This window comes from Malaclemys terrapin, chromosome 2 (genome assembly GCF_027887155.1).
Source record: "Malaclemys terrapin pileata isolate rMalTer1 chromosome 2, rMalTer1.hap1, whole genome shotgun sequence".
NCBI classification, from domain to species: domain Eukaryota; kingdom Metazoa; phylum Chordata; order Testudines; family Emydidae; genus Malaclemys; species Malaclemys terrapin.
The window spans coordinates 177,470,753-177,487,334 of NC_071506.1; the positions used below are offsets into that span (position 1 = coordinate 177,470,753).

General features: G+C 43.4%; 1 protein-coding gene across 4 annotated transcripts in view; it reads left to right on the plus strand.

Moving 5' to 3' along the window:
- PTPN3 (protein tyrosine phosphatase non-receptor type 3) overlaps positions 1 to 16,582 on the plus strand; it is a 287,151-nt gene that overhangs the window by 248,155 nt on the left and 22,414 nt on the right. For all 4 annotated transcript variants that reach the window (XM_054018775.1, XM_054018773.1, XM_054018774.1 and 1 more), the window contains one exon: positions 4,902 to 5,048. In XM_054018775.1, coding sequence (XP_053874750.1) covers positions 4,902 to 5,048 — 147 coding nt within the window. The remainder of the gene's footprint in view (positions 1 to 4,901; positions 5,049 to 16,582) is intronic.

A 16,582-nucleotide genomic window follows, 5' to 3' on the forward strand; every position in this document is an offset into this window, starting at 1 on the left:
CGTTGATGAAAATATTGAACAGAGCCGGTCCCAAAACAGACCCCTGCGGTACCCCACTCGTTATGCCTTTCCAGCAGGATTGGGAACCATTAATAACAACTCTCTGAGTATGTTTATCCAGCCAGTTATGCACCCACCTTATAGTAGCCCCATCTAAATTGTATTTGCCTAGTTTATTGATAAGAATATCATGCGAGACTGTATCAAATGCCTTACTAAAGTCTAGGTATACCACATCCACAGCTTCACCCTTATCCACAAGGCTCGTTATCCTATCAAAGAAGGCTATCAGATTGGTTTAACATGATTTGTTCTTCACAAATCCATGCTGGCTGTTCCCTATCACCTTACCACCTTCCAAGTGTTTGCAGATGAAAATTCTCTCAGGACCACAAGTGGGAAATAAACACTGTGGTCTGACAGAATATATCAGACACTGGGGTTTCCCAAGTATAGACCTTTTTGCTACAGCCCAGAATGCCAAATGTCCACAATTCTGCTCAAGAGCAGGATTGGGCTCCAAATCTCTAGGAGTTGCTTTCCTCATCAAATGGGGTGTGCTTCTGCTTACGCGTTGCCCCCTCTTCCCTTCATATCCAGGGTAATACATAAGATAAAGGCCAAACAATCCGGAGTCATCTTGATAACTCCCACATGGCCCAGACAAACTTGGTTCCCTTACCTGTTGCGGATGGTGGTATGCCCACCACTCGCTCTTCCTCCTCTTCCATATCTCTGGTCTCAGGATGCAGGCCAGGTTCACCACCTGAACCTAGAGATCCTCCACCTGAAGGCATGGTTCCTCCATGGTTCCAGGACAATGAAATAACCTATTCGGAAGATGTAAGGGACATACTATTAAATAGCAGAAGGTCGACTACACGTTATACTTACCTGCACAAATGGAAGAGATTCCACATAAGGTACCAGAATCGGCAAGCCATGGCTATTACTTCCCCTTGCCACTGGTACTAGATTATATAGTGGAGCTAAAGAAATCAGGACTATCATCGAGCTCACTTAGAGTACACCTGGCAGCCATCACAGGTTTCCATCACAAAGTTCATGGGTTCTCAGTTTTCACCCATCTTATCACTAAATGGTTCCTCAGGGAACCATTTGAAACCTTTATCCTGAAATACGAGTTCCCACCCCACCCTGGGACCTTAACCTTGTACTACACTGCCTCATTGGTCCCCCATTCGAACCCAGGGGAACATGTTCACTCATGCACCTATCGATGAAGGTGGTCTTCTTCGTCGCCATCACATCCGCACAATGAGCGGGAGAACTAGGGGCTGTCAGGGCTGGCTCCAGGAACCAGTGCAGCAAGCAGGCGCCTGGGGTGACCAACGGAAAGGGACGGCACATCCGGTTCTTCAGCAGCAATTCGGCGGCGGGTCCCTCAGTCCCTCTCGGGGGCGGAAGGACCTGCCACCGAATTGCCGCCGAAAAACGAAGCGGCGGCGGTAGAGCTGCCGCCGAAGTGCCGCCGATTTTTTTTTTTTTTCTTTCCCCGCTTGGGGCGGCAAAAACGCTGGAGCCGGCCCTGGGGGCTGTCATGGCATACCCCCCATATACAATTTTATTCAAAGACCAGGTCACTTTAAGACCACCCTCTAAATTTGTACCCAAAATACCTCATTCCATCTGAACCAACCTATCCACCTCCCGTCTTTCTTCCCTAAACCTCATGAGAACAAACGAGAGGCAGTGTTCCACACTCTAGATGTCAGACAGGCATTAGCATTCTATCCTGAAAGGACTAAACTTTCAGGAAGTCACCAAGCTATTTCTTTCTGTTACGGAAAGGTCGAAAGGATCAGCCATATCTAAGCAGAGGATTTCCAGGCATGTTCACCTTTGCTACTGCCAACATGATCTGCAACCCCCACCGGGAATTTGAACATGCTCCAGCAGATCGCTCTTCACTTCAGTAGCCTTCCTGAACAATGTGTCCATCCGGACATCTGTAAAGTAGCCACCTGGTCATCAGCCCACACCTTCACAGAGCACTATGCAATTGAGCAAGGCTCGACCTCAGATGCTTTGTTATAGGATTAGCTATTTTATCATTGCATACAGATCCAGCTCCAAAGACCCATCCTTTCAGCTAGGGATACTGCTCTATAGTCACCTAAAGTGGAGCACCCACAGGGACAGCTCAAAGAAGAGAGGATTACTTGCCTTGTGCAGTAACTGAGGTTCTTTGTGATGTGTGCCTTCAGCTTCTGAGGCACATGGCCGTGGGCACATCTGTGATAGCTCTTGCCAAACTTTGCATGAAATGCCTCCAATCATGCTTCAGTTCGATTTACAGACCGACCAAAGACAAACTCCTATGTATGCCCACCAAAAGCAAACAGTCCTGGCAAACCCTGCATGGGAATCCTGTTTGTGCATCCTTCTCCAATTACTACTTCTCACCACTGATGCATCCCTCATAGGATGGGGCGCACATCTCAACGACCTCACAGTGCAGGGCAAATGGTCTCCATCTGAGATGTGCCTTCACATCAATGTACTCAAGCTCAGAGTGGTCAGGAACGCATGTTCTCATTTCCTTTTGCTGATCAGAGGTATGCACACAAAGGTCATGACGGACAACATAGCATGCATGTATTACTTAAACCATCAAGACGGTATTACTTACTGAGACAGTGCAATCCAGCCCTCAAATATCTGCCAGACATTGTCTTCAGCTTGCCCTCCCTTTGAATGAAAGCACTAAAGCTATGGAACTGGTGCATTTCCCACAATGTTACAATATCAGCGGCTTACCTGCCAGTACACAACATGACAGTGGACAGTCTCCCCTGCAAATTCCCACATGACCGAGAGAGAGAGAGATGCAGTGGTATTCCATGACACATTCTGACAATAGGATCTCAATCTAGTATTAAAAGAAGTGACTAGATTTCCCTTTGAACCCCTGGCCACTTGTTCTTTAATTCATCTTTCCATGAAGAAGGTGTTCCTGATCACCATTATCTCGGCAAGAAGGGTAGAGGAGATAACAGCCGTGATGGCATATCCACCCTTCACAGTGGTTTTCTTCGACAAAGTCACGCTGAGACCACATCCAAAGTTCACCCCAAAGTGACTTCTGCATTTCACGTGAACCAACTCATTCACCTTCCTACCTTTTATCCCAAACATCACCAGGATAACAGGGAAGCCATCCTCCATACACTCAACGTAAGGAGCCTTGTATTTGGAGAGGACAAGAATTTTTAGAAAATCCTGAGACTCTTCCTCTGTATCGCAGACAGGTCTAGAGGCACACGATTTCAGCTCAGAGGCTCTCTAAATGGGCCTCAAACTCTATCAAGCTCTGTTATCAGATTCGCAATTTAGCACTTCCATCTGTAATCCGCACACATTCTACGAGATTGGTTTCCTCGTCCATCACCTTCTCCAAGGGTATCCCTATATCAGAAATCTTCAGAGCTGCTACCTGGGCGTCTGCACATACATTTGCCTAACACTATGCCATCGTGGGGGACTCTGCTGTAGACGCCACATTCAGTGCCACAATACTGTCATCAATCACAGACCCGACTCTGAAACCCCAGCCTCCAGTAGGGCATACTTCTCAGGAGTCACCTACAGTGGAGCACTCATAGGGACACTATTCAAAGAAGAAGTAATTACCTTGTGCAGTAACAATGGTTCTTCAAGATGTGTCCCCCTTGGGTGCTCCATGAACCACCCTCCTCCCCTCTACTTCAGAGTTCTCATCATACGCTCTGTGGTAGAGAAGTAACTGAGGAGGGTTTGCCCGTTCAACGCTGGATAGTCTTATGGCAGACCACAAGGTGGGGGTGGGCCAAATGGACACTGCTACCAAAATTCTCCAATCAGCAGTACAGGGACACAGATACACCTGCAGTGGAGTCCACAAACCAAACTCCACCTACTTGAGACGCCAAAAAGTGATTCTACTCTCTTAGGAGATATGCATAATGTCCATCTCCTATCTCATTTGCTTTGATTAGCAATGAAATAATCAAGTTGGCACTTTAAATCGTCATAATTAGATTTCAGAGTTAATCGCATATTGAAATGAACAGAGTCAGTTTATATTTCTCTGAGAGTAATTATTTAAGGCTACTCCAGATTTGGGCCACCTCACTGCATCAGTTCACCTTTTGAAGGTTTTCTTTTCAACCATGAGAGAGAGAGACATTTTTAATAAATGATCATATATATTCTGGATCACAAGAAGACAGTCTCCAGATAAATTTACCAGTTTATCAAACCACCACATATCAACACAGTTTGACCCCTGGGTTTTAGGTCATGAATGGGAAAAGTGTTGAGAACTGCTGCTGTAGTTTACATTTCTAGCAGTTGAGAAGCTAAATATAGAGGGTAAATGTTGGGAAGCGGAAGAAAACGTGAGATTTTTTTGTAAGTATATTTTTTCTTTTAAAATGTGGGAGGGATAGTATAGAATTATAGGTTGTAAAATTGTACAACAGGGTAAGTAAAACATTTTCAGGAGAATTCAAAATATCTGCCTGTTGAGAGTAAATTTAGCAAGTCAGTACATAACCTTTCATTTTAGATTAAGTTGTAATGATTTGTATGCTACACTTATCAGTTTGTAAAGGGCTTCAGGGATCTGAGTTTATAACTAGGTTTCATTGTTGTGTAGAAAAATAATTTAATAGAAATTGCTGTGTTTCAGCGTGTGATTTTGGTCCATTTTAAATTAGTAATCAAATATTGTGATATTCTGTAAAATATTTAAAGTTAACTTGTTAATCTTGTTACTCAAATTGTTTCTTTAAAATTCCTTCAGCAGATCATCTTTGTGAAAGTTATTTTAAACAAGAAAATAATATTACATTGGGCATTTGAGTAATGAGAAGTAAGGTGTTTTTTTCTCCTGACAGATGGAAATTCCGTCAGCTGGCATTGTGAACAGATATATCGCCACTCAAGGTCCTCTTCCACATACCTGCGCACATTTCTGGCAGGTAGTCTGGGATCATAGGTTATCGCTGATCATCATGTTGACAACCCTCACCGAACGAGGACGGGTAAGCCTGTATATCCGCTCTTGAAGCTTGCAGTTCACATCAGTCCCAAAGTAATTAAACATTTATCTAAATTGTGTTTTGGTCTTGGCTATTGAAACTAGTTTACATTGAAATCCTTTCTGCTAAAGAAGCCTGTGTATCTTCCTTCCTTTTTGAACTTTGTTTCTTATCCCCTCTCCTGAATAAATAACTCTGCAACAGTTAGGCCTGCTGCTTGTTTCCTGCCACTCTGTGTGTGAAAATGTATAAAATATTAGAATGGCAGATTCTGATACCTGCTTTTCTGAAAACATCATGTGAGAGGAGTTAGAGAATGCCCTCTAAAGCAGATAGCCAAAATTTAGTCCAGTTAAATTATTTACGTTATTGAGAATCTGTGAAAAAATATTTTGACTCCTTTCTTAAAACTGCTTTGAAGAATCTGTTAGAGAATCGATTTACTAAATTATGGTTTTGAAATCAGTTCATAGACTCAAGTCATAGGAAACCCAAAAGTGCAAATATTTCTATATCCAGTGTACAATATATTTGCTCTCTAATTTATCATATGCATGAGGTGAAAAATCCCTTTGCCTCTAAAACAGTGGTCCCCAAACTTTTTCAGAGAGCGAGGCCACAGTCAGGAGCAGGGCCCCGAAGCTGTGGCTGGGAGTGAAGCTGGGACTGGAGGTGGGGCCAGAGCCAAGTGGAGCTGGGATCGGAGTGTGGGCTGGGTGGCACTCCCTCGACACCCCCTGGAGGGGTTGGCCCAGGATCTACCATGCACCCCCGAATGGTCTCACGCCCCACAGTTTGGGGACCACTGTTCTAAAAAATGACCAGCTAGTGCAGCGGTAGGCAAACTTTTTGGCCCGAGGGCCACATCTGAGTATGGAAATTGTATGGTGGGCCATGAATGCTCACAAAATTGGGGGTTGGGGGTGCAGGGCGGGGTGAGGGCTCTGGCTGGGGCTAGGGATGAGGGGTTGGGGGTACAGGAGTGTGCTCCGGGCTGGGACTGAGGTGTTCGGAGAGAGGGAGGGGGATCAGGGCTGGGGCAGGGAGTTGGAGTGCAGGAGGGGGGTCAGGGGTGCAGGCTCCAGGCGGCGCTTACCTCAAGCAGTTCCCAGAAGCAGCGGCATGTCCCCCCTCCGGCTTCTACAGGGAGGTGCGGCCAGGTGGCTCTGTGCGCTGTCCGGTCTGCAGATGCCACCCCTGCAGCTCCCATGGGCCACGGAAGCTCGAGGGCCAGATTAAAACGTCTGGAGAGCCGGATGCAGCCCCCGGGCCATAGTTTGCCCACCCCTGAGCTAGTGAATGGATGACATATAAACTTGCTGTGTTTAAGGATTCGGAGGCAGATCAAATGGGGAGCACTGCTCTGAGTAGTAAAGGTTCTTCTTTGAGTGCGTGTTCTGTCCATTCCATGCTAGGTGTGTGCACGCCACGTGCACGCTTGCCGGAGATTTTTCCCTTAGTGGTATCTGTAGGACCGGCTCTAGCGTCCTCTGGAGCCATGCATCTATGCGCCGGCATAAGGAGCCCTGCCAGCCTTGCACCTCTCAGTTCCTATTTACTACCCATGACAATTGCCTGGAACTATCCTTCTTGCTCTTGCAAGGCTTCTTTCCCAATGGTTTGAACTTTTCTGTCATATATTGCAGAGTTATTGTAGTTAGTGTATATAGTTCTTCGTGTCCATTCCATGACCCATCCTCCTACCCCTCTGTCAGAGTTACTGGCAAAAAGGAAGTGAGAGAGTGCGGGCATATACATGCACAGCTCCAGAGGGCACTAGAGCCAGCCCTACGGATACCACTAACGGTAAAATCTCTGGCAACTGTGTATGTGGCACACTCACATCTAGCATGGAATGGACATTAGCAACACATGTCAAAGAACAGTAGTTATGAAAGGTTAGTAACTGTTTTTTTCTGGCATCTGGGAGGTGGGACAGATCATGACTTTTGCTTGCCTTCCTACTGATAGAAATCCTCCTCAACCGTTAGCTGTGTTCCCAAAGTAAACTCTCAATGCACTGTCAATTCCTGAAACTGACATTCTGGTTGGGAATCTGGTTTGGGAGCTGGTTTATTTGGGAGTGAATATTTGGAGGTTCAATTTAAGACACTGATTGGGAAGTAAGTGAGAGCAGCTGAAGGAAGGCAGGGAAGTTCGAGCAGACTTATAAATTCTGAAGACAGAGTTAAGAGTTTGTTCTTCAATTCCTTAGTGAGGACAAGTCCTTAAAGCCGTAAGGGTTAAGGCATGATCCTTAGGTACAGTCAAGTATACACAGCCATTCACAGAAGCATAATTAAAAACCTTAACTCTGGCAACAGTTGTTTCGCCATCTCAAAGAGCAATTTTGGATTTGTGACACTTTTTAGCAAGGACAAAGTTTTATTACAACTAGTATAAATACAGTAACAAAGGTATTGAATATGTCAGTGATGGCCACCCATTCACTGAACTAAGAATGGGTCCCATAGAAAAAAAATTGTATGTAACCATACCATAATACTAGGTGACTGTATCATAATGCGTACACACACGGGGTTGGGGGCTGGGGCAAATTAAGGTTGCCTGGGCAACCTTAAATTGGCATTTCCCAACTTCTGAGTGCTTGATTTCACAACCATCATCTTTCAGATATAATTTCCAAGTTTCTTAAAAAACAAACAAAAGACAGAAATAACATGTTAAACCATTTAGACCCCTAGCTTAGGTCACCAGTAGCTTCTGCACCTTTAAATCCAAAGCACGGATCTCCATTGCCTGAGCTAACGGAATAACTGGTAAGATTGCTCTCCTTTTTGTGGACCAAACACTTGAAGGGGATGAGAGACACATTTAGCCAATGGGTTTCACAGGTATGTAGTGGCAGCTGAGAAATGTAGACACTCGGGACACCTGTGTTCAGTTCCAGGTTCTGGAAGAGTGTGCTCCCTAGTTCCCCCTTCCTTTGCTGCCCCCTTCTTCCCATGTCTCCCCCTTTTTCCACACTCCTCTGCCTTCTGGTTAAGTGGCTTCCTCCTTGTCCAGGCTGCCTACAGCAGGAAGAGTGCAGGACAATCTCCCTGCTCTTAGTTATGATGCCTGGCACCCAGCTGTCCAGAGGAGCCATTGTAAAGAAAGTACTGCAAGCCCTGGGCTGTAGAATGCCCAGTGCAGATGGAATCTTCACAGAATTCAGCTGCCAAACTCTAACCAGTCTCCGCTGAGCATGTGTGAACTGCGACTTTTTGGGGGCCTGTAAGTTAGCCAAATTTGGGCAATTTTTTTGGTTACAAAAAGCACATCTGACACCAAGACCACCCCATGCTAAATTACAAGCCCTCCCTCGAAGCACAGAGGCACTAACCTCAATGAAATATCTGTACGTTTTTTTTTAACATGGGCAAAATGTATTTCCTGTCATTTCATTTTCAGAAATGACTGAATTATTTCAGTTGAAATTAAAAAATAAAAGCCTGAGGCAAGCAGTCAATGTGAAATATTTTAATTCTAATAGTTAAAGTTTGGCAAAGTTATAAGCAACTGAAAGCAGAGTCTTATATTGGAAAGGGTGAGGGAACTTAACTATAAGTGGCACTAAAAACTTCACCTGTAATATTTTAACATATAAAATATAGTTAGAATATATATAATTTATAATGTATCTATGTGCGTGTTTAGAGAGCACCAAATTGACACATACTGAAATGTAACACTGTTGTTGTAAATCCTACTTCATTGTTTTAATGGATCAAATAGAAATAAGTTATTGGGTTGTCTGCCCTCCAGTTGCTTGCATGTTCTCATCACTACAACTCAGTCAGGCTTCTCCAGACAGTCAGAAATTGCATTCGTAAATACAATTTCCAGCTTTTTAGACTAAGATGATTTCAGGCCACACACAACTGTCTTGCATGTCCCCAGGTATTTTGGTAGTGCTTCTTTGATGGGCACAATGGAGGAGGACCTTGCAAAGCATTTAGATTTATTCTGTTTCTATCTGTTAAAATTAATTAATTACAGATATCTACAAGGTGAAAATATGTTTAAACAGATTAGATATTTCTTTACTGAAGCCTGAGATATTCAAGGAATGTCTCACCAGCATAGTTTTTCAGTACAGTGTTTTCCATGGCACTTAATCCCTTCGATTAGATGGGTGGTGACACTACACTCCTTCTGTCATTCATGCTGCTCCAGCCATTAAACACCATTGCCCTTCAGACAGAGATAGAACCCAGGAGTCCTGATTCCAACTTTCTATTTCTTTCTACCAAATAGTTGTGTAACTTGCTGCCTAAATGTGCATCCCATCCCTCCCTAGAGGCTGGACTGCAAAAAAAATAAAATAATCCTGTAGCTTCAAGGGTAAAGATCTGTGTGGGAATATGAAGGTCCAGAATTCAGACCCTTCTGACAACCTGTGTGTGAGGGTGCATAGGAGGGGGGTCCTTATGACTGCATTTGATGGAATTTGTGGATTTTTTTTAAACTAGCTTATTTAATTTACACAATGAGAAAAAAGCCTTTTCTCATGGTGTTATAGTTAAAAACCTTTATAAATGTCACTTATGGCATGACATACAACAAACCACAGGTGTTCCACATTTCTATAGTTTGTCACTCATTGTGATTGCTTGTATCACACACTGGCAAGCCTGACTGTTGAACCCCTCTGGGCCACAGACGGCAACTTTCACTTTCCTGTATCAACTGGAGTGATTTTGGCCCTTGGTTCCTAAATTCAGCCTGTAAATTGAGGCATAATTAATCATTTACGGGGAGGATTTTTTTCCAGTTCAGTCTTACATGTTTCACTTCAAAAAGAAATATTCATATGTTCAACAACTGACACACTCTCATTTCCATGAACCAAAGTTGCTCATCAGTTTTCCCAGTTTCTTAACTCAGTTTTCCCCGTCAGGCATGAAGGATGATTCTTTTCAGATACCCCAATCATTATATCTGAATATGCCTCTGCTAGTTTTCTTACACAATTCTCAAGATCAACATTTATAAACCCCGTTCTGATTTTAATGATTTTACATTAAAAAATATGAAGAATGATCATGTGGAGAAACAAAGAGAATTTTTCATGTAATACATTAGTATGAAAAATTAAAATAATAGGCACAACTCCTAGTGGTATGGAATATATCTGGTAATGCTCACTCCACTAGCCGGGGTGCATCTTTGATGGAGGTGAAGGAGTATCTTTTTCCTTTCCTTCTCTGGGTGAAAGGAGAAAAATGGAGATCAAAAGCAGGAGCAACTGAGGCAGTGCTACTGGTGCTTCCCCAGCTCCCCCTTCCTCTCCCTGCTCCATGCATGTATGAGGGATGGGAAGGGTGATTGTCATTCCTTCTCCCCACCGCCCTGTATCACAGGATGGGCTGCCTCATGGCATCCATCAATGGAGCCTGTCCCGCCTAGTCCTGCTGCCACTGAACTACAGGGCTATGAGGGGCCAGCTGATTTGGCTCTTGCCTGCAAGGGCAGGAGTGGTGATGGCATCTGCTTGCTCTTGCTGCTGGCAGATAGCCACGTGGACTCTGTTCCAGCTGCACTCTTACTCAGGAAGCTAGGCTGACTGCCAAACTTTATTTGGGGTCTGGAAGGGACTTTCCCCAAGTGACAAACTGCTGTGGGGGTGGGTTTCACCTTCCATCCAGCATCAGAGGTCCACTTGTGGGGGTGGGATTAAATTACATTGTTGCAACTTTGATGGGTTCCAGTGGGGTCGGTGGGTTAAATAAGGTCCAATGTAAGGTCCCTGTAACAAGAAAGGCTGCTTTGAGTATGGGCCCCGAGTACAACATTGTGCAGAAGTGGGCATGCCTGCATGTGTTGTGCAGCATGTGGCTTTCCTCATCTCATTTCTTCAGCCTGAGCGGAGGAGGGGAAGTGGTTGTGGATCTGGCTTCCAGCCAGCATCCCAAGCAGGCAGGAGGGTATAAAAGGGACACTGCCTTCATTCCCACCCCTATGCTTCTAGAATCTGGAGCCATTGGTGCCCAGTTGAAATTTGCAGTGAAACAGCCTTACCAGATGATTCGGGAGTGGTTCCCCACTGGCTTTTAATAAAGTTACAGTCTTCACATTTATCCATGTTGTGACGTCTGTCTCATGGTTTCCATGTCCGCATCAATGCTGGACTATTCCTTTTCCTAGGGGACAATAAACGTGGTAAAGGCTTCTTCATTGTGGTGCTTTTCTGAGTCTGTTTTGGTTGTGCTGTTCACTCTTTTCTGACCCGTAAGTAAATCTCAGTCTAATGTTGTTAGCAGGCATTATATTCTCATCTTGATCACTACTTTTTTTGAAAGTCTTGTTACTAACTGATTATTTTAAAATAATTTTCAGTAAATTCAGCTAAGGGTGATTTTGGAGGCATGGGAGTGGGGCTTGTTTAAATGCCATTAAAATGGATACCTTCTTTCATGCTGTATTTTGGAGAACGTTTTTAAAAAACATTACGTCAAATTATTAACAACGTGTGGCTATTTGGAAGTCTTTGGGGTAAGTTTTAAAAATGTTTGGTAGAAGAAAATGTCATCAGGAAAATCTTGAGGGAAACAAAGTGAATGTATAGCTTGAATATCTAAGGTATATGGTGTTTATCAATTAAAGTTGTTATACATTTTTCCCAGAGGTATAAGTGCTGTTTTAATAATCACTGAGCTGAAAACAGATCCTTTCATAGGGCAAAGTACGTTCTTATATCTAGTTTGAGTGGCCCCATTAATATGAGGGGAGAAAAAAATTCTACTGAACAAACTATTTCTCTCATTCTCCCAAACCATTTGAATTACATATTTCTGATCACATGAAGATGTAAACTTAATCTCAGTGCCTGAAAAGGCTGATTTATCTTAACTGCTCTAGTAAGATAAATGTTTAGTCATGTTGGTTGAAATTTTGCAGTTCTTAATTAGTCCTCATTTAAGCAAAGCTTCCATTGACTAGAAACTAACTTAGGCAATGAATAATTTTTCTTGCAAAATCTTTCACACAAAATGTTGTTTTAATGGTATTTCTGAAGTCTGAAGTTTCTTCAAATGTGGTATTTTTAATGCAAACCATAATGTTTAGTGCAGAAAATCATCAATGCACTTTGAAATTTCATATAAATTATTCTAGTTTCATACAGTGATATAAACTTAAAACCAGGCAATTTTTGAAAATTTAAATAATAAATATGCCACTCACCTTAAAAGGGACTACAGGATATGGATCAGTGAGAAAATAGAGGACTATTGGTTCACAGTGCTAATGGGAAAAGTAGAATTGTCAAATTCAAAACCTAGTGGAGATTTGAAGTCTTTTTCCCAGTAGGAAGGAATTATTTTATTTTGTGGAAAAGTCTAAAAGATTTTGCAAGATTTGATACACATTTCATTTATATGGTTGCTAGGGTTTTAAGGGTGGAGGGATAGCTCAGTGGTTTGAGCAGTGGCCTGCTAAACCCAGGGTTGAGAGTTCAATCCTTGAAAGGGCCACTTAGGAATCTGGGGCAAAATCAGTACTTGGTCCTGCTAGTGAAGGCAGGGGGCTGGACTCGATGACCTTTCAAGGTCCCTTCCAGTTCTAGGAGATAGGATATCTCCATTCATTTATTTATTTTATTTTAAATACAATCAGAATAGGGAAGAATATTCTTACAATGATTTCTCTCTCTACAAGCGCAGATCCAAAATGTGAACATTTCAGGGACAATCAGATGGCATGATGAGAGAGAATGTATAAGCATTTCATGAAAAACATGCCAGAAATAATTATGTTATCATTTTACTTATTTTATGGGGTGTTCAAACCAACTGGCACAAAATAAAATATAATGATTGAATCAATGAGGAGTTAGAGTTATAGAGATGATAATGCCATAGCTTAAGTTTCTGTGATTAGCGCTCTTCTCCCAAAGGAGAAGTTGTTCAGGAATACACCTCTACCCCGATATAACGCGACCCGATATAACATGAATTCTGATATAACGTCGTAAAGCAGTGCTCCGGGGGGACGGGACTGCACACTCCGGCAGATCAAAGCAACTTCGACATAACACGGTTTCACCTATAACGCGGTAAGATTTTTTGGCTCCCAAGGGCAGCGTTATATCGAGGTAGAGGTGTATGGTATCGCTCATCTAATATAAGCTTCACATATATACGTTGAGACAATATGAAAGATGATTTTTGGTTGTGGAGGTATATATGTACATAAGTATAAAGGAGCTTTTAGATGTATAACCTTATTTGCAATTACTAAGCGAGAAGAAAATTTTAAGATATGTAGGTGGCTTAACCTAAATTAAAACCTAATCAGAATCCTTGAGAGAAACTTAACGAGGCTGTCTTGAGTATTCAAAAGCAGTGCACGCACTCTACAGCAGTGTTGTTGCTAAGAAACTGTAATGTTTCAACTTGAAAAATATTTGAAAACAGCTTTAACTAAACTGGAGGCTAGACTCAGGAAAGCTAGCCCTGGTGTATATTAACCATACCTCCCCGCACCAGCTAAGCCCTCTGCATCCACCTGATGAAAGATTCATACCAGAAGAGAATAGATGGTTCTGTCCTCTTTCAGCATTTTTGTAGTGAGCTTTAAACAACTTTAACTTCCACTAGAGCTCTTCACTGTGGGATCTGCTGAGGGAAACTGTTGAATTGACAGAATCCCAGGGTGCCTTAGTATCACCCTTTTTTGGAGTCCTTTTCAGTTATGTTGAAGGAAAGCAGGAGGAGCTTGACTGGCTTTGCCTGCACTTAGGAGAGATCCTGCAAAGGATGGCATTCCTTTCCCACACAGCCATCCATGGAAACCTAGGAGAGGGGGAAAACAGGAAAAGCTGAGAAACCAATAACCAGTTACTAAGAACACCCCGGGCAAGCGGGGTGAGGTGGCAAACGGGAATGGGTGGGGGGGGAGGAGCCCCCCTACCAAAACCTCCCCCTCCTGCCCGCCGGCGGGCCCTGCCAATCAGCGCCTCCCACTCCCTTTCAGCGCCTACCGCCTGCCACGGATCAGGAGGTGCTGAGGGGGAAGGGGAGAGGAGGGCAGAACTGGGTGGGGAAGAGGCGGGGTGAGGGCAGGGTGGGAGTGGGAGTGGGTCCTTGGCAGAAGGGGTGGGGTGGGGTCAGGCTCTGGGCAGAGCCAGGGGTAAGCATCCCCCAGCAGATTAGAAACTCGGCACCTATGTCCCAGACCCGCATCCTCCTAAAGACGGCCCTGATCCCAGGAGACAGTCAGGGTGACAGCCATGAGGGTGAAACTCACTCCAGTAGCCACTTTGTTTTCCAAAGTCTCTTTCTTTAAGGGCCCCAGAACGGAGTGAGGCGTGGAATAGCCCATCCCCTTGTTATTTTTTCCACCAGCTAGACCTAATTTCTGACACACCAGTTTTGGTGCATTGGTTTCCAGTTCCACACTTCCTTGTTTATCAAACATAATTTTAACACAGTCCTTGAGTTATATCAGGAGGCCTTTTTGTTTGGACATATTTAGTCTTTTTGTCTCTCTTTTTGCAGTTTTTCCCATTAACATTTGTCTTTATTAGTTATTGTGACATTTTAGGAACTTTCACTTTTCACAGTTGAGCTCACAATTAGGGTAAATTTGTAAGTCCCAATTATTACAACAGGCCATCCTTAATGTATTGTTCACAATATCCAAATATTGCTCATATCTGTGGATATTCTTTAATTGAGAAAGACAAGAAGACATATTTATTGTATGCTACATCCAGGGGTTACTGATATCTTTTGCTCTGAGCTTAGTTATGGTTTTCACCCTTCTGCTTACAGTCCTAACCAAGTCAAGTTCCAAAAAGTCTGAAGTGTTACCCACGGTTCTTTCAACCCAAATCACTTGGTAACTTTTATTCTGTGTGAGGTGGTGTCAGGAAATAAATCAGGGGAGACACGGCCGTCCAACCAATAGATGACTGGCACAAACAGGACAACACAAGAGTGCTTTCACTTAAAAGCTAAACTTTGGTCTCAAGCACTTACACACATCCACAACAAGATTAATAAAACACCCCCAACCCTCCATAATTACCGAAGCTGAGTGTGGCTCTCGAGTGACACAGTGGCAGCCTGTCTGCCAGTGGGGAACACAAGATGCATCCAGAGGGAGAGAGCAGTCTTGAAGAGTCCCCCCATCTCAAGCTTTTCCCCCTTATTTATACATTAGTAATACAATGACATGTCCCTTAAAGAAAACTTGTCAAGCAAACAGTTCCACTGGGCAAGCAAGAGGCTCCTTTTGATTATTGATTAACCAGGTGTGGGTCTTTCCAGAGCCTGCAGCGTTGAGACCCCAATAGACATTCCTGGGGGTACATCCTGCACTTTTAAAATGCATGTATCAGCAACTTTAACACAATTTTTATCGGGAAGGACGCGGGGTCAAGCTGCCCTTTCTGAGGCACCCAAAACCCCCTCCCCTCCTTGGTCAAGCTGAGACTGCTGAATGACCAATTTACAGCTTGCTGACTAGGCTGTCTTTAACAATAAGCCATAGTGGTTTTAGGCACTTTACTGGTTTGCCAAAGTCGTCTTGTACAAAAGAATGGCGGGAATGGTGAACTTGTTGAGTTTGTAGCTTGTTGAGCTGTTCTTCCAGACATAACCTTGGAAGGCACTGTTGATTCATGGGCCAAATACAGGGACAATAATTAGTATAAAGGCATTGGCTTTGGTCGAAATAATAATACATTCCCCTACCTCTGCCCTGAGTAAAGCAAGTCGGGTGTAATTTGAGAGGCTGAACATTTCCTTAAAAACGTATTTGACACAACATCTAACTCACTAGTATTCTTCCAGCCCCATATTTTTGCACCATGTAGTATTTGGGCACAGACTTTAGCCTTGAGAACTCTAAGATTGCCCCCATGGACGCGAGTGAAGTGCAGCACTGCTTGTATAGAACTTAAGGCTTTCTTCTTTATCTCCTCTATAGTCTGTCCCATTGGCCATTATATGTAAAACAAACACCCAAATGGGGGTAAAATCTGGACTATTCAATCATCCATTTATGCAACCTTGGTCTATGGCTGAAGACAAATACTTTAGTTTTCTGATAGTCTAAATACATGTTGTTTATCTCCACCGCGCGCGCCCCCCCCCCCCATCCCCACCCTCTGGAAAAGGATAATGTGACTAAAAGTAAATATCTTGATATTTGTCATTCAACTGAAAAATCAGCCTCCTCTTTGAAAACTGCCCTTCCAATGTAAATCACACATTAAACATACTTGTTCCAGCGTACTCCTGGCAAAAGCCTTTTCAGCTCATTAAAATCAGCTGCAGTGCTTTTGCTCTCCAAAACAAAGAAACTGTTACCCTAGTTCACTAATGTAGCTTCTCTTCCTCTTGCCAGTCCCCACTGTAATCCCGCTAATTTATACTGCCCACCGAACCTTAATGCCTCCTAAAACTTGCAAAACTATATGCAAAGGTCAAAATGGCGCATTATTAAAGTTAAAAAAAATCTCCTTGTAATTAGTTATTTTGACCCCTGGACATATATTCGTAAATTTATGGGGGAACAACACTGAG